Source organism: Alosa pseudoharengus, unplaced genomic scaffold (assembly GCF_046254945.1).
Source record: "Alosa pseudoharengus isolate Yale_2024_CS ecotype anadromous, Long Island Sound unplaced genomic scaffold, YU_APseudo_1.1 YU_APseudo_1.1_scf_9, whole genome shotgun sequence".
NCBI classification, from domain to species: Eukaryota; Metazoa; Chordata; class Actinopteri; order Clupeiformes; family Clupeidae; genus Alosa; species Alosa pseudoharengus.
Window position 1 is genome coordinate 12,159,635 of NW_027468881.1, and position 26,717 is coordinate 12,186,351.

General features: G+C 41.8%; 1 protein-coding gene across 1 annotated transcript in view; it reads left to right on the top strand.

Moving 5' to 3' along the window:
- Positions 1 to 26,020, top strand: part of cacna1db (calcium channel, voltage-dependent, L type, alpha 1D subunit, b) — an 82,633-nt gene extending 56,613 nt beyond the window's left edge. The window contains exons 31-49 of the mRNA XM_076276818.1: positions 758 to 857; positions 2,149 to 2,177; positions 2,977 to 3,105; positions 4,145 to 4,210; positions 4,346 to 4,437; positions 4,540 to 4,699; positions 4,948 to 5,075; positions 5,190 to 5,286; positions 5,378 to 5,480; positions 6,382 to 6,483; positions 11,606 to 11,739; positions 12,999 to 13,106; positions 17,495 to 17,859; positions 22,127 to 22,153; positions 22,325 to 22,471; positions 22,799 to 22,959; positions 23,419 to 23,540; positions 23,789 to 24,175; positions 25,443 to 26,020. Coding sequence (XP_076132933.1) covers positions 758 to 857; positions 2,149 to 2,177; positions 2,977 to 3,105; positions 4,145 to 4,210; positions 4,346 to 4,437; positions 4,540 to 4,699; positions 4,948 to 5,075; positions 5,190 to 5,286; positions 5,378 to 5,480; positions 6,382 to 6,483; positions 11,606 to 11,739; positions 12,999 to 13,106; positions 17,495 to 17,859; positions 22,127 to 22,153; positions 22,325 to 22,471; positions 22,799 to 22,959; positions 23,419 to 23,540; positions 23,789 to 24,175; positions 25,443 to 25,733 — 2,748 coding nt within the window. The 3' untranslated portion in view covers positions 25,734 to 26,020. The remainder of the gene's footprint in view (positions 1 to 757; positions 858 to 2,148; positions 2,178 to 2,976; positions 3,106 to 4,144; positions 4,211 to 4,345; positions 4,438 to 4,539; positions 4,700 to 4,947; positions 5,076 to 5,189; positions 5,287 to 5,377; positions 5,481 to 6,381; positions 6,484 to 11,605; positions 11,740 to 12,998; positions 13,107 to 17,494; positions 17,860 to 22,126; positions 22,154 to 22,324; positions 22,472 to 22,798; positions 22,960 to 23,418; positions 23,541 to 23,788; positions 24,176 to 25,442) is intronic.
- The last annotated feature ends 697 nt before the right edge of the window (positions 26,021 to 26,717 follow it).

Sequence of the window (26,717 nt, forward strand, 5' to 3'; positions counted from 1 at the left end):
TCTCTCTCTCTGTGTCTTTAGTAGGGGTGGGGTGTCTGTCAGCTCTCTGGCTGCAGGGGGCACCAGAGGTCATTCGCTAAAGCTTGTTCTGTGGAGGACCTTCTCTTCCATGCCATGTCTCTGTAGTGTTTTTTCTCTGCGCTTTGGACATCGCCACTGTGTCTGGACTTCTACTGTCTTACAATCGTCATAAAAAAAATAGACTTGTTTGTTAAACTGAGATGAAACTTTGTGATGTGTGTAGACAGGACGAGGAATGATTTGTAGAACTGCCATGAATCGATTTTTGAGTGTCTTGAGTGAGGATTGGTTGTATGACTCACCCAGACACGGTGGCCTCCCTGTCCTCGATGATCACTGGTTGCAACTTGCCATGTCTTGTATCTTTGCTTTTCTGACATTCTGTTCTGTCTCTCTTTTCCCTCCCCCATCCTCAACACACATCCATCCATTCATCTCCCTCTCTCTCTCTCTCTCTCTCTCTCTCTGCTGTCTCTCTCTCTCTATGCTGTCTCTCTCTCTCTCTGCTGTCTCTCTCTCTCTCTCTGCTGTCTCTCTCTCTCTCTGCTGTCTCTCTCTCTCTCTCTGCTGTCTCTCTCTCTCTCTCTGCTGTCTCTCTCTCTCTCTGCTGTCTCTCTCTCTCTCTGCTGTCTCTCTCTCTCTATGCTGTCTCTCTCTCTCTCTCTGCTGTCTATCTCCCTCTCTGGACTATCTCTTTGCCTCTGCCCTCTTGTGATCTCTCCACTGCTGCATACAGCATTATTTCGCCGATGCATGGAACACGTTTGATGCCTTAATTGTTGTTGGTAGCGTCGTTGACATTGCGATCACAGAGATGAATGTAAGTAGCGCTTTCCGTGTCCGCCCTCTCACGTGTCTTAAGGAGGAGACTGTGCAGTGACCCCTGACCCATAAGCCATGGCCAAATACAATGAATACAATGAATATATATATATATATATATATATATATATATATATATATTCATTGTATTCATTGTATATATATATATATATATATATATATATATATATATATATATATCCACTATCATATAGAATAGATATATTTCTTATGTAAAATGTACATATCCATTCTGAGAGCTCTACTGGCCCTGATATCTAGCTGTTTGGCTGGTGGCTCAGGCTAGGCTTACGGGGAAGGTCAGTTTTGAATTGATGGCACAATAGCTGTTTGGGATCATTGAGATTCACTGCAATCCTCCTCTTATTCTGCTCTTTATGCTTTTGGATGAGTTCTCATTCTCTTGCTCGCACAAACATATATACACATGAAATACAGTGCATATTGTGACGTGTTTTGATGGCCTACCTTTATTTTTGTGCATTAAAAAAATAATTGTCTTTTGTCACATTCAGGTTTTTCTTCTTCTTTGAAGTCAAATATCGTTTTGTGTGAATGTCCCATTATTTATACTTTAAGAGAGAAATATTTGAAGAGTTTGATTCCAAAAAACGATATCCTCCATTTTAAAGATTTTTCATTTTTTTACATTTTGTTTTCCAAGTAATTTTAGTAGAACTGTAATTGGGTATTGTTGTTTGATTTATCTTTACTCAATCAAAACAACACAATTCCAATCTTATTGATATTACCTTAAATACACAATTAAATGACATGCCTTTTTAATGTTTTTAAAAATGGAGATATAGCGTTTTGGAACCAAACTCTTCATTTGTGGAACATTCATAGGAGCCATATCTGTTATCATGATTGCTGTAATGCCTTTGTTTATGAAAATATATTTGTGTTGGTAAAACTGTCATTTCAGTGGATAAAGTTCCTCCTCATACATGCATTCAAATGTCCATGCGGAAAAAAAATATGTTTAAACATTTTTTTTTTTTTAAATGTGCTTTGTTTACCATTCATCTGTCCACCCTTGTCCATTTTGTATTGTGTTCACTATCAAGTCATCAGAACACAGATGTTTAATCAATAGCAACATTCGCTAGATATTGTGCAAACATTGGCATATGGGTAAAAAAATGAAACATCTGGTACACTGTTACAGTCACACATTATTTGTGTTGGTTGCCTCTTGAGGATTAGTGGGTGCACATAATTTGTCAGCTGTTTCAAAAGAAATTTGTTAATGTAGATGTTTGGTTTGGAAGCAGAGAGAAGCTCTTCTAGTGGTGGAGGTGGCACCCGGGGTAAGAATCCCCAACTCTGTTCCGCCCCGACCACAGTCTTGTCTCTAACGCTTGTGTTTTTGCTGATGTTGTTGTTTTGTTTTACCTTTGTTATTTTTTTAAGGATTTAATGCAATGGGCCAGAATAATCACCCAGTTTTTGCAGAAATGGAAATGCAGTAATCTGTAATTTCCTTACTCCACCATATTGCATACTAACAATGCTCTGGTGTACTCTAAGTTAAATTGAATGCTTGGTTACCACAGCCTCTTACTTGACATGCAAACAGAGGAAAAGATGTCTTCTTCATACTGATTTATTGTATGTGAGCTGCTCCCCTTGGACATCAGATGTATTTCCAGACATTTCTCCTTTTGGAAATTTCACCGTGGACATGGTGCTGCATGTTTGTCAACCTGGGAACCCCCCCCATCCAAATGTGGACAACCCAAGACATTGCATGACCTTAACACACTGGCATCCTTGGAATCTGAGTCCATATGTATGCAGTGTGATAATGTTCGCAAGTGTATATGAGAAGATGTCTGGCATGTGATGTCTTTATTCAGAGAAAAGGCACAGACACATTACCTCTATTTCTTACACACTTGCATGCATGTAACATTGTTTTATTTTTTGTAACTGATTGGTTGAATTGGTTTGTATCAGGTTTGAAGTGTTACTGGAGTGATTTGATGTGAAAAGAATACCCCAACCCCCACACACACACACACTTTTCTCTCTCTCTGTCTCTTTCATTTGTTCTTGTTCTCCACTCCTCCCTCTAATTGGGTCTCTCTTCGTCCCCCACCACCTCAGAGCACGCAGGACAGCGCCCGCATCTCCATCACCTTCTTCCGACTCTTTCGGGTAATGCGATTGGTCAAGCTGCTGAGTCGAGGCGAGGGCATTCGAACGCTCTTGTGGACCTTCGTCAAGTCCTTTCAGGTGAGCTGAGGAATGCTGTGGGATGTAAATAGGGGGCAACCGTGGCCTACTGGTTAGCGCTTCGGACTTGTGACCGGAGGGTTGCCGGTTCGAAACCCGACCAGTAGAAAGCGGCTGAAGTGCCCTTGAGCAAGGCACCTAACCCCTCGCTGCTCCCCGAGCGCCGCTGTTGTTGCAGGCAGCTCACTGCGCCGGGATTAGTGTGTGCTTCACCTCACTGTGTGTTCACTGTGTGCTGTGTGTGTTTCACTAATTCACGGATTGGGATAAATACATAAATACAGAGACCAAATTTCCCTCACGGGATCAAAAGAGTATATATACTTATACTTATATATAAGCAACAACTTATCTGTAGAATAAATAAATTATGGATTTCATTATGCCATTGGAACATTATTGGGGTAAGGGTTGCTTTTTTCAGGCTACGTTTTCGATTGTAACCCCTTGTCAATCAATAGTCAAAGTAAATAACTGTGTAGAACTGTTTTGCCTATGAGACCACAGTGATAGTTTCACTTTGCCTTTGAGTTCAAATAATAGGCGAGTGCTGAGTGTGTTTTACTAATTCATGGATTGGGATAAATGCAGAGACCAAATTTCCCTCAAGGGATCAAAAGAGTATATATACTTATACTTAAATCGAAATGTAAATGTAAATCAGGTTTCTCGGCCAAGTATACTTGCGTATACAAGGAATTTGGTCTCTGCATTTATCCCATCCGTGAATTAGTGAGCACTCAGTGAACACACAGTGAGGTGAAGCACACACTAACCCGGAGCAGTGAGCTGCCTTGCTACAGCGCTTAGGGAGCAGTGAGGGGTTAGGTGCCTTGCTCAAGGGCACGTCAGCCGTTCCTACTGGTCGGGGATCGAACAGGCAACCCTCAAGCCCGAAGCCCTAACCAGTAGACCACGACTGCCCCTGTCAGTGCTGACCACCTCTCAAACATCTCCAATATCAAACTTCAGTATATTAATGTCACTGTTCTTTTTTCTTTCATCTCTCCCTGATCCCCTTCCTTTCTCTGGGGTGCAGGCCCTTCCCTATGTGGCCCTGCTCATTGCCATGCTCTTCTTCATCTATGCCGTCATTGGCATGCAGGTACAGCAGAGGGCAGTATACACACCTGTATTGAAACATTTCCATGCTGAAGCTGTCTAAAAGCAGTTAAGTCCAACTACATAGTTTGGCATTATTTTTTCTATCTACAGTGAGTTGAGTTGCATGTCATTGCAGGTGTTTGGAAAAATTGCCATGGTGGACGGCACGCAGATCAATCGCAACAACAACTTCCAGACGTTTCCTCAGGCTGTGCTGCTGCTCTTCAGGTAAGAGCTCACTGCTGCTGTGCCTGCCGCTTGGCACCCTGAGCCGATGTTATGCCAAGTGAGCCTTGCTCAGGTGGTGAGCTTTTTTGCTGTGTCTCCCAGGTGTGCCACAGGCGAAGCCTGGCAGGACATCATGCTGGCGTGCCTGCCAGGAAAGCCGTGCGACTCGGAGTCCGACGACAACCCTGGTGGTGAGAAGACGTGCGGCAGCAGCTTTGCCATCATCTACTTCATCAGTTTCTACATGCTGTGCGCCTTTCTGGTACATGAGCACTCACACACTAACACGCACGCACGCACACACACACACACACACACACACACACACACACACACACACACACACACACACACACACACACACAATCACACACACAAAAACACACACACACACACAAACACAAAACAACATCAATCTTTCAGATACATATTATTCACATGATACACATAATACTCAATGTTTATAACGTTTCCTGATGATTCTTTTGTGTCCATTTTTCCAACAATTAGATCATAAATTTGTTTGTTGCTGTCATTATGGACAATTTTGACTACCTTACCCGTGATTGGTCCATTTTGGGTCCTCATCACTTGGATGAGTTCAAGAGGATCTGGTCAGAGTATGACCCTGAGGCCAAGTGAGTGATTGCAAACACACACACACACACACACACACACACACACACATTCACCTGCTCTCTCAGATACACACAGAGGGTATGTAACATGTTGCTGTCTACATCCACTTCCAGGGGCAGAATAAAACACTTGGATGTTGTGACTCTTCTGCGGCGGATTCAGCCCCCTCTTGGGTTTGGCAAGTTGTGTCCTCATCGAGTAGCTTGTAAGGTGTGTGAACACAGAGACAGACACATACAAACACACACACACACACACACACAGTATTAGCATTCACAACTTTGTTTGTGTGTGTGTATAGAGGCTTGTGGCCATGAACATGCCCCTGAACAGTGATGGGACAGTCATGTTTAATGCTACCCTGTTCGCTCTGGTCAGGACTGCACTGAAGATTAAGACTGAAGGTAAGAACTTCATAACTTCGCATGAGTGTTACTATCTACAGATTACACTGGATGGCATCTTATGCAAGTTAAATCCCCACAAAGCTATAATAAGCAGATGAACCAAATTTGTATATCTAATACAGTATACTTGAAGCAACCCCATGAAAGAATTGATATTTAGGCCTTTTGGTATTAATATGCAACACCATGTAGCGCAAAGATAGTCAGTTAATCAACAACTGAGTAAATGGAACATGATCCTACCCAATCAACAGTGTTGCATAGTGCAGTTTTTCCCAGAGAATTGAATTCCATTTGTGGTGGTTGGTTTGCAGAATTAACTTGAATGCAACAGTTTTTAACAAATTAGCACAGCGTGGTTATGATGCTAACCAGATTTAAGCACAATTTTGTACAACCTGGAAAATCATTGTGTGGTGGTCAATGTTGATATTGTGATGGGCCGCCACAAATAAGTCAATGGATGGGAAACACTGATAGTGGGATATCAAGAGAATTTATTATCCGTATTATAAGTCACTGTAGCATCACAATGAGTTTGCAGCCTTTTTTTAAGCTAACATAACTCTGTTGTGTTGCTTTAAACCTTTTGTGAATTCAAAATGAACACCTTTAGGATAACACATTTTCCATGTGTTATGACTGATCATCACATATGTATTTGAATAGTTGACAAAGAAGCTTATTTAAGGGGTGTGGTCTCAGTGGGCACTCTTTTTAATCGAGCATACTTGTGTGCTGTATCCTGACTGTAAATAGTTGTAGTGTAGTTTTTAATCTGCCCTGTCTGCAATATGTGTGTGTCTGTGTGTGTGTGTGTGTGTCTGTGTGTTTGTGTGTGTGTGTCTGTCTGTGTATGTGTCCGTGTGTGTGTGTCCGCGCGCGTGCATGTGTTTAGGGAACCTGGACGAAGCTAATGAGGAGTTAAGGGCAGTTATAAAGAAGATCTGGAAAAGGACAAGCATGAAGCTGTTGGATCAAGTTGTTCCTCCGGCTGGTGGTTAGTCTCTCACACACACACACACACACACACACACACACACACACACACACACACACACACACACACACACACACACACACACACACACACACACACACACACACATTGCAGGATGCAGTCTGTATAACACATCCACAACCATATCTTCAATCAGATGGATGTAAGCCATTTGAGTTCTAACACGAAGCACGGACACCAATGTTCTGATTGAATTGGTGGATAAAAATCCAATGAAAAAGTTGAATACATTTTGTTGCCAAGTCACAAGTTGATAAATCAATGGGAATTTCAACATCATAACTGAATTCACAAATAAATCTGGGGAGAAACCTCTACAGTATAGCAGATTTGCATGCAGCTTTCAGTTTCAAAACATCACACGGAAGAAATCATCAAGTATCAGTTAACAACTGTGTTTGAGGCCCACTCTTTCCTGATTCATTATTGTCTCACAGTTAGTAAATATTACACAACACCCAGTGAATCAAAGTTATTGCGATATTTGTGCACATGGAGGTCTTTTTGTGTGAGACGGCGTTGACGCTTGTTGAGGCATCACAGATGTTTGAATTGGGATGTGTGTGTGTTTGTGTTTGTGTTTGTGTGTGTGTGTGTGTGTGAGTTTAAGATATGATCTCTTTGCAGAACAGCCAGGTGGTCTGTGTGTGATACGGCTAGTGTGGGCTTGGTTTACTCAGAACCTTATCTGTGTCGCTCTCCTCCCACACAAGTTTTCCCCGTTTACGTCTACGCTTTTCTCTCTCTCTCTCTCTCTATCTCTCTCCACTCTTCCTTCCTCTCTCTTTCTCTCTTTCTCTCTCTAGCCAAGTGTCACTCAATGAAGGGTCAGACACTGTCACATGGACACAGACACACATTAGCATGACAGCATGATCTACTAAGCTATCCTACATGTATCCTACATGTTATCCTTGAAAAATTCCAATCAGGTTTTAGATCAAATCACAGCACAGAAACAGCTCTAGTAAAAATAGTGAATGATCTTAGACTGGCTACTGACTCAAACAAAGTCTCAATCCTTATTCTTCTGGATTTGAGTGCGGCATTTGACACCATTGATCATAGCATCCTAATTCACCGCCTTGCGAAGTGGGTGGGTCTCTCTGATAATGCTCTAAACTAATTTCAAACCTACATTACTGGCAGAGATTTTTATATCAGTCTAGGAGATATCAGTCTAGTCTGAAAAACATGACTTGCCTTTTGGTGTGGCCCAGGGGAGCTGCCTTGGTCCCCTGCTATTTTCCCTATATATGCTTCCGTTGGGAAACGTCATAAGTCAGCATAATGTAAATTTCCATAGCTACGCAGATGATACCCAATTGTATATTTCTGTGGAGCCAACTAACCCAGATGGCCTTTGCTCCTTCACTGCATGCCTAACCTCCATTAATCAGTGGATGAGCAAAAAAATGTGGAAACTAAATGATGACAAAACAGAGGTACTTTTGGTTGGACTAAAACTCAAGCGAGACATTGTTCTTAGTAATCTGGGGAACTTGGCGCACCAGGTCAAACCAAAAGTAACAAGCCTCGGTGTCATCTTAGATGCAGAGTTAAGTTTTAAGCCCCATATCAGAAAAGTTACTCAGACAGCCTATTTCCACCTGAGAAACATTGCCAAAGTGCAGCCCTTTTTAACTCAACAAGATGCAGAAAAACTAATTCATGCCTTTATCACTAGCAGGTTAGACTACTGCAATGCACTTTTCACTGGTCTTCTCAAAAAACATCTAAAGAAATTGGCACTCATACAGAACTCTGCGGCTAGACTTTTAACTAAGACCAAGAAGAGAGAACACATCACCCCTGTGTTGGCTGAACTGCACTGGCTCCCTATTTCCTATAGAATTGATTCTAAGGTTATGTTAATTACTTACAAAGCTCTGAATGGCATAGCACCTTCATATATCTCTGAGCTTTTAATATCTTATCAACCACAAAGGAAACTTAGATCATCCAATTCTAATCTTTTAATCGTACCCAAAGTGCTCCACAAGCAAAGTGGAGAAGCTGCTTTTATCCATTATGCCCCAAAACTATGGAACACCCTGCCTCTGTACATCAAGCAGGCGAGTTCAGTAAATATTTTTAAAAATGATCTGAAAACATACCTGTACAGGAAAGCTTTTAGTTAACTCATCTTATCCTGTAGACTACTTTTTCAGATTATTCTACATCTGCTGCCATTGGAGGGCGCAGCCAGCCAGAAGTAGATGGGCTCCCTCTATTAAGTCAGGTTCTGCTCAAGGTTTCTTCCTGGAATATGGGAGTTTTTCCTTGCCACAGTTGCTATATGGCGTGCTTATGGGGGGTAAAGGGTTAAGGCTGCCAGTCTTATGACATGTTATTTTTCTATATTCTATATTTGATATGTTGCTGAGTGGATCATAAACGGCCCCAGCAATGAAGAAAAGTGATTGATAATGACTGACTGACTATTATTGTGTTACATGCTTCAAATGTAAAGCACTTTGAGCTGCATTCTGTGTATGAAAGGTGCTATACAAATAAAGCTTATTATTATTATTATTATTATATTATGTACATGTGCTTGCGTAATACTCCCCAGGTCCCCACTCTGCTGTGCTGTGGTCAGCTGTTCCATTCCATGTCCTGCCGTGTGGTAGACTGCTAGTTTGCATCTGTGCTTGCATGCTTGACTCATTCTAATGGTTATGTCTCTCTCTCTCTCTCCCACTTCCTGTCCTTCTGAGTAATAACTCTTCCCCTACAGCTTGTCTCTGCTCTTGTTGTGCCTTTTTGTGTGTGTGTGTTTGTGTGTGTGTTGTGTGTGTGTGTATGTGTCTGTGTGTGTGTTTGTGTGTGTGCCTTGCTTGCTGTTTCACGGGTCCTCCTGCCTTGCAGATTTTCTGGAGCAGTTCTGTTTTGGGCTGGTGGCATGGAACTAGTTGCCTCTCGTCTTGTGTCTCTGTCCCCTGCTGCTTTGCTTGAAGTGATACAGACACACACACACACACACACACACACACACACACACACACACACACACACACACACACACACACACACACACACACACACACCCTGCTGCATGCCTGCATGCTCTGTGTAGTGTTCAGTAGTTGTACTGTAGCTGTCGTGCCTCTGCATTGCTATTAGAAGCTCTGCCTCCCTGTAAGTTCTCACCGCGTCAGCTTACAGGTCACACGTCATCTGTAACCCACACAAAACATCCTGCTTGATTTCATCCTGAGTGATCTGATGTCTCCCAGTCACTGTTCAGTGCTTCATCTGTCAACCCTTATTTCATTGACATCCAGCCACCGTAGCAGGCTAGTTTTTTTTTCTGCTGCCAGGGCTCTTGAGTAAGAGATTGTTTCTACCTGTATGATGCCACTGTTGCCACTGGTGTCTGACCAGTCAGGCGTGCTGATGCAAGCCTGGCTCAGTTGTCCAAATAAATTGGCTGGGTCTCAATGCCATGAGAACATTGGTTCTTCATGATTTAATCATACGATTGAGGATACTTGTCACTATGAACACATTTCTGTAAATGATTCAACATGTTCGGGCTATAGTTCCTGTACTATACTTCTTGAAGGCTTGTTAGATCTTTGTTAAGTCGAGCGTGTTGTGTATTCATTGACAGACTGTTTCTCAGTCATGGGTTGTGCTTTTCTCAAGAAATAGTTCATTAAGAAAAAACATTACATTAAACAATAAATGCATGCTTGCTAGGCTTCATTTGTGGAATTTAGTTGGTCATATTTATTTCTAAAATATTCTGATACTGGGTGTATCGTAAAGCATTTTGGACAAGAGATGACACATGAGATGATATTTTATGTCTGTTTGACTATCGGCTCTATCTTGGCGATCAGAAACGCATGGTCAGTGGCGAAAAGCTTAAATACATGTAGGGGTGTGTCCAGTCCACATTCGGGGTGGTTTTGTTATCAAACGTCGGGCGCATTGTTAAAAAAGGTTGTTCTTCTGTTTCTTAATCAGTCATGGGTGTGTTTTGGCCGTAACATTCTTTCAACCAATGAGAGTGACATCTGTCATTCCCTTTTACAGCAAGCATCGCAACTTCAAACAGCGCATCAAAATTTTGCCAGTCAGCAGTGCATTCAAAGAAATCTGCTTGCATGCGAGACCGTGTATAGAACACAGGGATTCCCATAAACCCTGCTTTACTGCAACCTGTTTGTGGCTACATGCATTCTGCACTCGCCTATTATTTGAACTCAAAGGCAAAGTGAAACTATCATCACTGTGGTCTCATAGGCAAAACAGTTCTACACAGTTATTTACTTTGACTATTGATTGACAAGGGGTTACAATCGAAAACGTAGCCTGAAAAAAGCAACCCTTACCCCAATAATGTTCGAATGGCATAATGAAATCCATAATTTATTTATTGTACAGATAAGTTGTTTGGGACTGCTTACTAAGGGCTGCTTATATATAAGTATACGTATATATACTCTTTTGATCCCGTGAGGGAAATTTGGTCTCTGTATTTATCCCAATCCGTGAATTAGTGAAACACACACAGCACACAGTGTACACACAGTGAGGTGAAGCACACACTAATCCCAGTGCAGTGAGCTGCCTGCATCAACAGCGGCGCTCGGGGAGCAGTGAGGGGTTAGGTGCCTTGCTCAAGGGCACTTCAGCCGTGCCTACTGGTCGGGGTTCGAACCGGCACCCCTCTGGTTACAGGTCCAAAGTGCTAACCAGTAGGCCACGGCTGCTTATGACAGTGCGTCTTCAGCTGTTTACATGCACCTTTCGCTATAGACCAGGTTTTTCTTGGTCAGCGGCATAGTGATTTTTAGAGGGCGTAACATAGCAATTTTTGGATCATGCGCCAGACCACACCCCTGGCACACCAATATAGAGCCCTAAGAGGTCACCTAATGAGGAGCAGATAGAGTTTAAGAAAAGCATGTTTCATTGAGCTGTCTAACTGACCGTATAGTCTGCTGTCTGGGCCAGAGCTGTCTAACTGACCGTGTAGTCTATTGTCTGGGCCAGAGCTGTCTAACTGACAGTAAAGTCCACAGCTCCCAGTGCGCTGTACTGATATACCCTCTGACTGAGGAGGTGGTTGTGTGGTCTGTTCACTTAGATGACGAGGTAACGGTGGGGAAGTTCTATGCCACCTTCCTGATACAGGACTACTTCAGGAAATTCAAGAAACGCAAAGAGCAAGGGCTTGTGGGACTCCATCCGGCCCGACTCAACACTGCCATCGCACTGCAGGTGAGACCCCAGTAATAATGATGACACTCCAAGTGTGTGTGATACTGTGTGTGTGTGTGTGTGTCTGTGAGTGTGTGATACTGTGTGTGTCTCTGTGTGTGTTTGTCTGTGTGTGTGTGTGTCTGTGTGTGGATATATATTATTATGGTCTTTTTCTTCCCCCATCGTCGACTTCAAGGCAGCCCTGCCTGTAAGGAGCTAGGGTTAGGCAAGATTTACAGTTAGGGCTAGGGTTACAGAAGGCAGCGCTGCCTTGAAGTCTATGGTGGGGGCCAAAAAGACCATTCTAAAACGGATAGTTCTGATCCTTGTTTATGATTGGTTGAATCGCGTTCGATGCCGTTGTAAAATCCAGCACAAACATACACCTTGACCACATTTCATTCTATATTACTGCACTACCACAACTTGATACAAAATAGAGTAACTGCATCTCAATGTTTTTTGGCAACCTTTCTGATTGAGGAAAAATATGAGGAAGAATGATTATATATGAATATGTTGTTACATTTCTCGTTGCTGTGCCTTTATTTTATGAAATCTTGCCAGATATATGTAGTAACCGTTTTAGAAAATCAATAAGCCACTTGAGTCCATAGGTTACACTGATTTTAGAACAGCTGAGGGGGGATTTAGGCACTAACTAACTAATTTAGTGCCTAACAACACCTCATAGGTGTTCTAAAATCAGTGTAACCTACGGCCTCTCTTATTGCTTAATCAAGCGTGTTTGTTTGTTTGTGTGTGTGTGTGTGGTGTGTGTGTGTGTGTGTGTGTGGTGTGTGTGTGTGTGTGTGTGTGTGGTCTGTGTCTGTCTGTCTGTGTGTCCAGCATGTGACTCACTGAGCATATTCCTCAGAATTTAATTATCCTGCCACTTCACTTCCAGCTAAAAAGAACCCCAGCAGCTCAGGTGTCAGCACAACCAGACAGTGTTAACCAATCACAGACCATTCCCATCAGACCACATCAAGGTTAGCTAGAAATAAGGAGGGGACTTTTCAATGTAAGTGTAGGACAAACAAAACTGAATGATCTCACCATCATAAACTAATGGTTTCAATGAAGTGATCCTATTTGCATACCACCTCTTCCCAAGAGGTGTTTATCTATGTGTGTTTGTATTTAGCTGGAAGTGAAGTGGCAGTATAATAGAGGAATAGCCTGAGGAATATGTTATAAATGGATATTTGCCAAGGGTATAAATAATTGTGGTTGTGTGACAGTGGACAGCAATGCTGTGACTATGTCCCTTACAGGCTGGCCTGCGCACACTGCATGATATTGGGCCCGAGATTCGGCGTGCCATATCATGTGACCTGCAGGACGAGGATGCAAACGTGGAAGAAGAGGACGAGATCTACAGGGTAATGTGTATTACGTCAATCAAGGCCTCCTTAGACTGGGACTGAGACTAGGACTAAGAGAGGACTGAGGTGGGCTCTGCCTTATGGAGTTAAGGACATAATGACCCCCCCCCCTAAAAAAAAAAGATAGATAGAGTTTAAGAAAAGCATATTTCACCGAGCTGTCTAACTGACCGTATAGTCCACTGTCTAGACCAGAGCTGTTTATCTGATCGTATAGTTCACGGCTCCCAGAGCACTCTACTGATATACCCTCTGACTGAAAAAAAAGAACATGCTCAAATAGTGTACATCTCTGAAACTATTTGATATCTTCATGTTTTGACAAGCAGATACAGATCAATGACCAAGCACAGCCACATTACATCAACGGAGACATCCAGCATCTTCTTCTAGCATTCCTGTCCTCTGTGTGGGTTTATGACAGTGCAGGAATGTAGTTCACAAACACACACACACACACACACACACACACACACACACAACGAGAGAGAGAAAGAGAGAGTGAACTGTAGGTTGTGCATTAGGGAAAAGATGGACTAGCAATCATTATTAAAACACAAAGCATTATAAAACACAAAATGACAACCAAACGCATGCACACAGCACACATTTTCTCCCTTTCCCCCAGCACATGCAATATGCACTGCACACACACACACCCAGAGGCCTGAAGTCATTTCTTAATACCAATAATTGCCTGTCTACTTTCCACTGTCCTGTCAATAAAGGCTCTAAAGACCCAAATTAAATCTTTAAATAATTATTAAATTACAAATTAAAAATGTATTTATTAGGGCTGTCAATCGATTAAAAAATTAATTAATCAAATTAATTACATACTCTGTGATTAATTAATCTAAATTAATCACATATATAATTTTTGCTGTGAAAGTATTTTAAATATTTAAATTCAAATGAATCATTGAATAATCAGCATTAGTGACATTAAAGTTCAAAAACTCTTTTAGTATTATTTTCACTGTTCAAATAATGTTCATAATAATCTATGATATGACCTAATATGCTGAGGAAATACATTCAAAAGTGCTTCGGGAAGAAGTTTTTTTTCACATACAAGGCATTTCAGGCCACACCTGAGGACACAATGAAAATAAATTAACACTCCCCTCAATGTCAACACTATTTCTTTGCATTGATGTGCGACTTTAGAGTTGACGAACTCTGGTGATATGCAAATTCCTTGCTGCACACATTGCAGAGGACTTTATTTTAATCAACACTTTATTTTTATCAACACCATCAGACCGTTTTTTAAAAGCAAATGTTCCAATCTATGATCTAGGCCAGTGGTTCTTAAACTTTTTGTCTGGCGACCCCACAAAAAAGTATGGCGAGGTCTGGCGACCCCACTTTCCCCAAATCCATTCTAGGTCCTTAGCCTACTCAAATACCCCCTCAAACGTTAACAACTAAATCAAGCAAAAACTAGAAAGCAAAGTCATTTGTTTTATTTACTCCATATGAACAAGAACCGAAAAGAAAACAAAACAATCACGATTAAACAAGTGTAGGCTGCCGCCATGTCAGATCAGAGTGATGTGCGTAGCGCACGCGCACACACAAGCACGCACACACACATACACATGCAGCATTAGGCCTACAACGTTACATTAATTATATTTATGGCGATAACAATAACAGTATTTTTTTTATTTCCCTTTTTTGGTGTACTATCTTTAACAATTTCAATGGGAAGGGTGGGCATGCTTCCGTGAACATAGCAAGTTAATTCTAGGAGGAATGCTGCATACGGTGACACGGAGATTTTCCTCCACAGTGCTGAGCCGACATCTGTATTTTGAGATGTCGTTTCATTTTGACAGGTTTTAAGCTCTCATTCGCCAGAACATCGCCGCAAATGACACATTGTGGGTGGTCGAGGTTATCTTTAACTTGGCAAGTGAATGCATATTTCAGAAATTCTGATAAAGCCGACGCGCCGTTTGTTGTTTTTTATTCTCACCGGACTGTAGACTTGTCCCGTCTGAGGATCACGGAGGAGTAGACGCACTGGTAGATGGCACTTCCGAGCTTTTGTTCAATTTTTTAAGCAGCCACCTGTCCATTTTTATGGAAGCCCGTTCCCGCCACTTGGAAAAAAAAACTGCCAGATACTAAGTCAAAATTATGAGATTTAAAGTCATAATTATGAAATTTAAAGTCATAATTATGAGATTTTAAATCAAAATTATGAGATTTAAAGTCATAATTATGAGATTTAAAGTCGTAATTATGAGGATTTTAAATCAAAATTATGAGATTTAAAGTCATAATTATGAGATTTAAAGTCGTAATTATGAGATATAAACTCGTAATTATGAGATTTAAAGTCATAATTATGAGATATAAAGTCATCATTTTGAGATTTAAAGTCGTAATTATGAGATATAAAGTCATAATTATGAGATTTAAAGTCATAATTTTGAGATTTAAAGTCATAATTATGAGATTTTAAGTCATAATTATGAGATACAAAGTCAAAATGTTGAGATTAAAAGTCATAATTATGAGATATAAACTCATAATAATGAGATATAAAGTCGTAATTATGAGATTTAAAGTCATAATTATGAGATTTAAAGTCATAATAATGAGAAATAAAGTCGTAATTTTGAGATTGAAAGTCATAATTATGAGATGTAAAGTCGTAATTATGAGATTTAAAGTCATAATTAAGAGATATAAAGTCGAAATTTTGTGATTATTAACCCAGGAAGTAAACCCAAAAGGTAATGAGTCAAGGTTGCTGTTCTGCTCTGTTTAGGTATTGGTAGTTTAAACATAAAACTGTTAGGCTACTGTAGCTTAATAGTTTATTTCAGCAATGTCTTTAGTGGTATAATCAACAGGCACTCCTTCGCTTTATGGACATCACCACCACAGGTGGTTTCTTTTAGGCTTTGCTTCTGTAGGCTATGGTTGACACTCGACAGAGGCATCTTCATCCAGCTTTTCCTTGCTGGTCACCTGCTCGTTAGAAATGTAGCTAGAGCCTATCAGACATCAGCCTATTTGAACGATCTGGCTGTTTGGTCTATCTGATTATCAAATATGTTGTATCCAATTCAGAATAATTATTCTTTGAAGCATCCATAACCCATTTTGATCACATGCATATAATAATAATAATGTGTTGTGCTATGAGTGACTTCAAAGCAACATGCAACCGAGTAGCAGTATCGACATTAGAACTGCAAAAGCTATCCAGCCCCATGGAGCCAGTTCATTATGGGAAAATGAGGAAAGTTGCCGCCCATGGTGCAGAAAAGGATCGCTAGAAAGACAATCATTTAGAATGTGAGCAAGTTCATTTATCTAGTTTAGGCTACAGCACGTAGGCCTAGCATGGCATTGCTTGCTCTGACTCTTATACTGACATGTCTAGCGTTCCTTTTCCGAGTCTGACACAGCATGACCTTTAGCGTACTTCCTGGGTTAATAATCTAGAAATTGCGACTTTATATCTCTTAATTATGAGAAATAAAGTCACAATTTTGAGATTTAAAGTCATTACGAAGGAGTGCCTGTTGATTATACCTCTAAAGACATTGCTGAAATAAACTATTAGGCTGTGTGCAAACTGCTACAACCAGAGTCCGTCAACTAGCTAAACTGAGCAGAACAGCAACAGCTCATGACCTTTTGGGTTTACTTCCTGGGTTAATAATCTCAATTTTAAATCATAATTACGACTTTAAATCTCATAATTATGACTTTAAATCTCAAAATTATGACTTTAAATCTCATAATTATGACTTTATATCTCATAATTACGACTTTAAATCTCAAAATTATGACTTTATATCTCATAATTATGACTTTAAATCTCATAATTACAAGTTTATATCTCATAATTACGACTTTAAATCTCATAATTATGACTTTAAATTACTTAAAATAGCAGGAACAAGTTGAGTTTGCGTAGTGGGAGCAGATAGTTACATTGTTTCTATCAGCGGACCAGTAGCCCATAGACTGAACCAGATCTCGTTGAAAGACGAAAACATCTCTCTCTATTCTCTTAACTGCGTGTAAATAAGAAAAAGGCAGAAAAGGCCAATATTATTTTCCTTTGTTTCACCTAATAATAATTTCAGACTGAATACAGAAAATAATTGGCGACCCCACGGAAGTTTTTGGCGACCCCTAGTTTAAGAATCACTGATCTAGGCAGCACATTTTCTTCTCTCTCCTTCATTTTACAGGGTAATGGTTACTGACTAGAATGGCTCGGGCTCAAAGATCATATGGAATCGATTAATCTGCGCTATTTTTTTTAATCAGTTATTTTTTCTCAAATTAATTAATCAAAATGAATCAGTTATTTTGACAGCCCTATAATTTATATGTAAACTTCTCTGCAGAGGAATGGAGGCCTTCTTGGCAACCACCTCAACCATGTGAATGGGGACAACCGTGGCGCTGCCGGCCAGACCAACGTCACCCAGCGGCCCCTGCAGGTCCCTGCGCTCCCCTGCCACAGCCACGCTGACCCCGCGCCCTCGCTGTCGGACGACGGCCCGCTCTATGCCAACATCAACGCCGGCCTCTGCCACAAGTCCTCCAACGCCAACCTCAACAATGCCAACGTGCCCACTCTTCCCACGGTGACCAACGGGGGACACCACCCACCCTCCGAGCACTCGGCCGCCAGCCGGATCTCCTCCCTCAGCTCCTACCTCAACCTCAGGGGTGACGCCGACTCTCTCAGGAGGGTAAACTCCAGAAGGTCTGTGTGTGTGTGTGTAACCCTGCCTTTTTAAACTGGAACTCGTCTCTTTCCGACACATTGGTAGTTTCCCATGAACACTCCTGCAATGTTACACAATGTCATCATCCTCCCTTGAACAAACACACTTTCTATAGCGCCAGTGGGGTCATCATGCTAATGTTCACTTCTCACGCAATTCCTTCTGGATGACATTTTATGAAGCAGTTAAGGCAACAAAAAAAAAACATGTAATCTTTTCACAGGTAAATGTCAACGTTGCATAATGTTGTTTTTTGCACCACATACACTTCAGAAATCCGTGAAAAAGTACTGCCAAGACTTCTCAGCTTCAGAGTTGAGTTAAATCAATACACTCTGCAAACTCTGCAAAACACACTGCAAATTCTTTATCTGGCTGTGTGCCATCTCAGAATGCAACAATGTGCTCCTTTCTAAAGCTTGCTTTTAGCTAAATAGCACTAGTATCATCTTTGAGTTATTATGGCTTGTGTGAAACACCTGGCTCCAGGCTATGCACTAAAAGCTTTCACAGAATGATCAACGACTAGATCACCAAAAGGCAAGAGTTTGCATGTTATCAAGTCTTTTAACAGTGCCAACCCTGCTGATGTGGATGCTGGCTGCTTTACCATGAACTGTGAACACAATGATAATATTTGTCCAGTATAAACATCAAGCCTTGTATTACCAGAACTAGAATCAGTGCATTCATCTGGATTCTTGTTTCTAATAGAATTAATGAGGATTAGGGGTGGAAAGTACAAGCGGTATACAATATGAAGATACTCCAAGTTATGGATTTTTTTGACTATATTTTATGGAGTCAAAATAGGGTCTTTAATATTGAGAGCTTGTGAAAAGATGTTCACATGTGTAATAAAGTTTTGCAGCTGTGCAAAAGGAGTTCTGCATGTGAAAAGAAATTTCGTACCTGTAGAAATATTTTGTACATGTGTGAAAAAATTATGTACCTGTAGAAATATTACGTACTTGTGTGAAAGAAATGTGTATCTGTAGAAATGTTTTGTACATATGTGGGGGGAAAATGCGGATCTGTAAAAATATTTTGTACACGTGTGGAAAAAATATGTACCTGCACAAATACTTTGTACGTGTGTGAATCTCCTACGCGATGCTTTCCTGCGCAACACTGAAAGTACGAGGGTGAAACTGAGATACAAGCTTACGGACTTTTGACCCTAATTTTACTGCCTTTCTGAAGAGCCAATCAACACATTGCTTACTGCCAACCAATCATCGTTCCCCACCGACCACCTAGATTTTGGTGCTAAACAGATTGGCTTCATATGGAAGAGTATACCAGAGAATGTCTAATAAAACATTATTAGTATACTCAGAGCCCGTCTATAATGTCTTATTAGAACTTCTCTGGTATACTCTTTGATTGGGGTTGCAAAATTATAACTTAATTAAGAGTGACGTGGTAGCTCAATTTATACTGTGATCGCAAAAAGGGTTGAAGCGGAGCCGTAATGTTAACGTTAGCTATCCCATCCGCTTTTTAGACTGTAACGTTATTAGCTTCTAGCTAGCAGTAATGTTGACGAAATAGTTGAATTATTCATTCCATTTCCGAAAGGGTGATTCAGTGGTGTCATTCATGATTAAAAACAGTAATACTGTACAAACATTTATGTTTATCTGCTATTATTATTTGATATGAGAACACGTTTATTTTATTACCCTTTGCAAGCCTATAATAATAGCCTAGTGGACGGCAAAAAGACGAATCAAATGAATGGGTTGTAATGGGACATCCACAGCTAGGAGATTATAGTGAGTGAGATTATAGTAATGCCCTTCCAGGACTGTTGGTTTGTTGTTTGGAATACAACATCCCATTTTCTTACATAGTTTTGTTTTCTTTGTGTTTGGGGAGTATTTTAACCACACGGTTATCTCCTCAGTTTATGAAGCACAGCAGCGGTTGCTATAGCAACCATAGACTGAACAGGACGGTAGACTACCAAGCAAGCAAGCTTAGGCAAAGTCTATGGCAAGATCTGAATGTAAATTGGATAAACCCGTTCAAGTGTTTTCTTTATTTCCTATTTCTTTCAATTCTTTAACTTAAGACATGTAAGAATTAAGCCTACTTATTCGCTGGGCAACGTAAAAAACTGACGAGTTACATTAGCCCTAGCACTATGAGCTACGATAAACGTCAGCTAGGATAGCTATGGCAGCTATCATACAGTTATTATTTCATGTTCTGGTATGATATTCTTAACGTTTTGACTATGTTACAACTGATAAAAGCATGACAAATAAAGTAACCAAATCGCTTTGCAATATTTTAGTCCAGAAATACTTATGGGTGTTCATTTACAGTAATGTTACGACCTATCTGCCCTTGCTGTTACCACCAGTTTTAATAACTAATCTAGATCTGTGGGTTAGCGGCAAAATCTGGGTGGTCGGTGGGGAACGATGATTGGTTGGCAGTAAGCAATGTATTGATTGGCTCTTCAGAAAGGCAGTAAAATTAGGGTCAAAAGTCCGTAAGCTTGTATCTCAGTTTCACACTCGTACTTTCAGTGTTGCGCAGGAAAGCATCGCGTAGGAGATTCACACACGTACAAAGTATTTGTGCAGGTACATATTTTTTCCACACGTGTACAAAATATTTTTACAGATCCGCATTTTCCCCCCACATATGTACAAAACATTTCTACAGATACACATTTCTTTCACACAAGTACGTAATATTTCTACAGGTACATAATTTTTTCACACATGTACAAAATATTTCTACAGGTACGAAATTTCTTTTCACATGCAGAACTCCTTTTGCACAGCTGCAAAACTTTATTACACATGTGAACGTCTTTTCACAAGCTCTCAATATTAAAGACCCTATTTTGACTCCATAATATTTCACTATATTGGTAGTTGCTTTTAGATAGCAGGGAATCAATGAGGCCAAGTACATAGAGATTATGCAAGAAGTTACATCGGAATACAATTATGCCAATACCTGCAATACAACAAGAGTCGCTCAAAGGATATGTTGGACCCATTTTCTCAATTTTAAATAGTTTTGAGGTCTTGAGAAATTCTGTGTCATACTTTGGTCAAAATACCAAAAGAATGAAGCACCACAACACCCTTTTCAACTGTGTCAGAAGAGCCCTATTCAGAGGGGCCAGTTTGTGTCCCTGTGCCTATACGGACATGAGTATCGACAGGTCCTGAGCTTGTGAAAGAAAATTGACGAACTTTTTGAGCGGAGACTTCCGCATAGGATAAAATTGGGGTGTTTTTATTCAATAAGCTGGCACTTGACATGACTTATTTAGCTAGTGAATCTGAATGGCTTGCTGAATCACATGTCGTCAAACCTAGGCAGCACCTGGCTGGTGTTATATTGAAAATAACAGTTCAGATACCAAAATACATGCGTAAAAAAGAGGTTGAATTTTGATATACGTCTGTGTGGTGTGAAATATGTCGTAATCATACTGTTTCAGGGATTCAGTAATAGCCGTCATCATCATCATGTCTGTGCTTCTCCACTTCAAAAGCATTTTGTATTGAAATGTTAAGAAAATTGGATGTACCTCTACCATGATATAAATAGTTATTGTCCCATACTTACTACTTACACTGTGATAAACATTTTAGGCCATAATGCAGCCTTACAGCTGATTTTCAGGTTACTGGAATATTCAACAAGACAGCGAGATGATTGCCAAATTACACCTTCATGTAACACCCCCACACCACGGCCGTTCACCAGCCATGAAATTCTTGTTTAGGCAAAGGCATCAGAAAGATGATGAGCCGTGAAGTGAAGTTCAAAGGGAATCACCAGTTCTGTGCCGTGGGCCACATTCAAGCCTGGGCAAGCGGAGGAAGCGAGCCAATATCTCCAGCGTGTAGCTCTTGAACGAGAAAAGCTGCTCAAGAAATCTACCCCATCAAGCCGCCCACAGCCACCTTTATTCCAATTCCCATCAAACCGTCTAATTGCGTTGACCTTATAAACCGACCCATAGTAGGCAGACATATCCATCTTGTTTATGACATTCCTCCCTCGCATGCGACCCCTGTGCGTGACATGTCCATGTGTTACGAAATCTGTTTGTCGTGTTGACATTCGTTGCCATTCTCTCAGTCCTTATGGGCCATTTCCATTGACAGAGATATGCACCAGTGATTAACCATTGACTTTTGTTACCCATTTTGCCCCTTCCCCCATGCTCTCTCCATCTCTTCCACGCGCCCCCGTCCACTGGAACAGAGCACGCTACTATGAGACCTATATTAGGTAGGTGTGTGTGTGTTCTAATGCGTCCTAACTGTAGATACTATGGATAGGCTGTGTCTGGTACTGTTACCCTTTCCATGTGTATTAGTCAGTTTTGTACAACTACCCATAGTGATGCTGATAATGACAAGGCACTTCATGACTCCTGCTCCCTGCTCAAACCCCGTCCAGGTCGGACTCGGGGGTCAGCCACTACCCCACCATTCGGAGAGAGGAGGCTTTGGCTGGGGATGGTAGTGACGAGGAACAGGGCTCCGGAGAGTACCACAGCGGGGAGGACTTCCAGGAGGACGACATCATGCTGGCAGGCGACAGGAGGTACTGTATCACCATCATCGCTTTAGATTACTTATCTGCATTTACATGGATGCATTTAACAGGCATGGCGGAGCAGCGGTAACTATGCCTGACTGACATTTCAATATCGATTCCTGAGCTTGCTGTTGCCAGTCTGTGTTGCTTTTGGATAAAAGTATCATATAAATACCAGTGAACCTTAACTTTATTTAGCTGACACTTTTGTCACTTTGTTATGATGCAAACTTACAAATCATCATTAAAATCATTTAACCCTGTTTGCGATTTTGTAATTATAATTATTATTATTATTTTCATGTTGTGTTTATTTCTTGTCGGCTTAATCAGGAGACTCTACCGGGAGTACCATGGCAGTGTGAGTGATTTCGACCCAGAGACGCCCAGGGGCTATCACCATACTGAGAGCTTCTTTGACGACGACGAGCAGCCCATCTACCAGGAGTGCAGGAGGTCACCCATACGACGGCTGCTCTCCACCTCCCCCCAGAGTAAGTCCGTATTTGTAGAGACGGGTGCGCACATCCAAAATATGTTGTAACAGGTGCCAGACAAAACGTGTCAGAGAGAGAAGATGGTCTGCACACTGTATGAGCTCCAAGAGATACTTTATTTATTTTTAAAAGGCAAACTTAAAAGGCAAACTTTTAAGAATAAATAAAGTATTTCTTGGAGCCCATATACAGTGTGCAGACCATCTCCTTTTCTCCCCCCAGAGTAAGACCACTTAGTGCATTAAGCATGACACGAGTAACATGACTCATAGGAATAGGAATTTGACAAAAATGCATGTCATATTACCTCTCCGTTTCACACAACATATTTCAATTGAAATGGAGTAGTAAACATGCTAATAAGGGACTGGACAGAACAGAACGAGTTTGTGATGCTACTCTGCTTGTGGTACCATGTGATGATGGGTCACCCCTTCGTCCCATTCTGCTGTGCAGCTCCTCACAGGTCGGCCTTCAACATTGAGTGTCTGCGGAGGCAGAGCAGTCAGGACGAAACGCTGCTGTCTCCTGTTTTTCACCACCGCACTGCACTACCTCTCCAGCTGATGCAGCATCAGGTAGCAACACACACACACAACTATTAGACATACAAGAGCTTATATACAAAGGTACACACACAACTAACCAAATATACACAATCAAATATTTATATTCACAGGTGATGAGAGAAATGTATCAATATTTAATGAGAGCATTTATCAATAGTTAAACATAATTTAGGTCATTTTTACAAGTCTACAAAGGGGAAGGCCTTGTATTTTTACAGCTGTAACACACTGACCCATGCCTTTGTATGGCTACTCAGGTGATGGCAGTGGCCGGACTGGACGCCAGCCGGGTCCGGCTCTCCCCGACCCGCTCCGTCCGCTCCTGGGCCACGCCGCCCACCACGCCGGCCGCCGCCTACACGCCGCTCATCCAGGTGGACTGGCACGGCGGGCCGCCCAGCGCCAACAGCAGTCCCGGCGCGGCGCGCGGCAGCTCCTGGTACACGCCGCAGCTGCCGGGCCGCCTGTCCCGCTCCAGCACGCACTCGCGCAGCTTCACGCACTACCGGCCGGGACGTTCGGCCGCCAACTCCTCATCGCACACCGCTGCCGCCGCCCCTGCCCCTGGCTGCCTGCAGATCCCGCTGGACTTCCATAGCAAGCACAGCCAGAAGAGAGGCAGCGCTGACAGCCTGGTGGAGGCAGTGAGTACACCCACCCCCCCACCCCCTACCAAACACACATCTTGGCCCAGTGGTATAGTAGTATAGTATATATACTCTGATATATATACTTTGATCCCGTGAGGGAAATTTGGTCTCTGCATTTATCCCAATCCGTGAATTAGTGAAACACACTCAGCACACAGTTAACACACAGTGAGGTGAAGCACACACTAATCCCGGCGCAGTGAGCTGCCTGCAACAACAGCGGTGCTCGGGGAGCAGTGAGGGGTTAGGTGCCTTGCTCAAGGGCACTTCATCCGTGCCTACTGGTCGGTGTAGTCTAGTTAGCTGTAGTGGGTATACTGTGATGTAGCAGTTAGCTGTAGTGGGTATACTGTGATCAACCCCAAATGTTAATTTGTATCCTTGCCTATTTTAAGTGGGTATACTGAGATGGTGATGCTTTTTAAGTGGGTATACTGCGTAGTGCTGCGTATCACGTAGACTACACCACTGCTTGGCCCCAAACGCATGCCTCTGAGTGTTAGCAGCGGCCCAAGGGTCGGGAATGTGTTTAAGGACACCCCTCACTTAATAAGTAATGACCCCACCCATTCATTAGAAAGTCTTGCTCATACACTGCTCAAAAACCAATTTAAGGGAACCTCTATAGTTTTCCACAACTACATTCACAAACCTGACTGTTCTTGCAAACTCTCGCCTCAAAACAGTTTTACCTGTGCTAAAAACCAAACAATGTAAGGGTACCAATCCGATGTGTGATTTAAGTGTTCCCTGACTTTTTTTGAGCAGTGTATATACTGAGGAGCATCATTGAGTTATCCTCGAGCGGGTTCTAGGCATAGATTCCGTCAGGGTTTGTAGATGCGTTGGTCTGTAGCTCACTGTTGAATTGACAGAGAAAATGTCTTAGTTTGCTTTAGGGCTCCATTTAATGGGTTTTATGACTCAGAACAAATGAACAAGGATGGTTAAATGATTACCAACCAGGTCTCAATGGCCACCTGAACCCAAAGACATTTCAGTGAGCATTCAGTGAGCATGTTAATATTTGCACAGTTGTATCACCAACCTTTCTGTGGGAAGTTTATGTTTTTTCCTAGTGTTTAGATAGATAGATAGATAGATAGATAGTTTATTGATCCCCAGGGGAAATTCAAGGTCTCAGTAACATACAGACAACACACACATATTCACCAACAGCAGAATAGCTGAATAGCAGAATTGCTGAATAGCTGCAGAAATGAAGTGTTTCATTGACTCTGTCCTATCTTCCTCTGCTCAGGTACTGATCTCAGAGGGACTGGGGAAGTACGCCAAGGACCCAAAGTTCGTGGCGGCGACCAAGCAGGAGATCGCCGACGCATGCGAGATGACCATTGACGAGATGGAAAGCGCCGCCAGCAACCTGCTCAACGGAAGCATGGTGGACGGCGGTGGCACCTCGGATGACCTCGACGACGCCACGCTCCCGCGCCAGCGTAGCCTGCACTACTACAGCGACGAGGAGGCTGAGCCCAGTGGCAAGCACGAGGAGGATCTGACCGACGAGATGATATGCATCACCACGCTATAGCGTCCGCTCTGAAGCGGAACGCCACCACCACAAACTCATGCATGGGGAAAACTTAAAAAAGTGCCTTTCCAAAGAAGTGGATGAGTCTGTGTTCGGACTTGCCCAACTGGTCTGATAAAAGGGGAGATATGGCACCCATTTCTGAAGTAACGTTTAAGGAGAATTCAGTAGTGTAGAATAGAGGATTGTGGGATGTCACAGGAAGCAGACAGCTAGATGCATGATATTTTAAAGAGGTGACTTAAAGGTTCAGTCCGTGATTTTGGTCTACTTTTTGTCATTCAGCAAATTGCTTCTTACAGTCCTCTAACTGTCTGTTCAGTGTTTTGTGCTTATAAATGTTGTCAGTCCTGGCTCTGTAAATGGCAAACAAACAGAGTGGCTTGAACCAACCCATAAACAATTTCAGCCAATCAACATGCTGCTGCAGATGCACAGAAGGGAAGGGTCTCATTGGATTGGCTGTTGAGCACAAATATCAACGTTTGGCGAAACTGAATTGCGGACTGCACCTTTAAGTGAATTTAAACAAGACAGGTCACCTCCCTTTCTGGGTTTATTCTTTTAATTCACATATCAACCAATCAAGTTTCCTGTTACGGTCATATCCTCTCCTCCAATGCCTTACCTCCTTTCCTGTTCACACCAAGAACCCTAAATAGTGAACCATAGTTTCTAAAAAAAATAAATGTTTTTACTTAGATATCGCGCCATCTAATCCATATTATCAAACTTGAAAGTCAGACTTACTTTTGTATTTACACCTCTTTCCCAAATCACACCCCACAAAGCTACACAAACAGCCAGGCAATGGAAGTTATTTTGTTTCGGTGTATTATTTATTATTTTATTGTAGTCATACTTTTAAAAGAGATACTTTATATTTTGTAAGTGACCGGCCTAATGCAGATATCTTAGCAATATCCTCCCACTTCTTGTGGACTAGATTGCTATTATTTAACTCCCGTAGATGTATGTTTCATG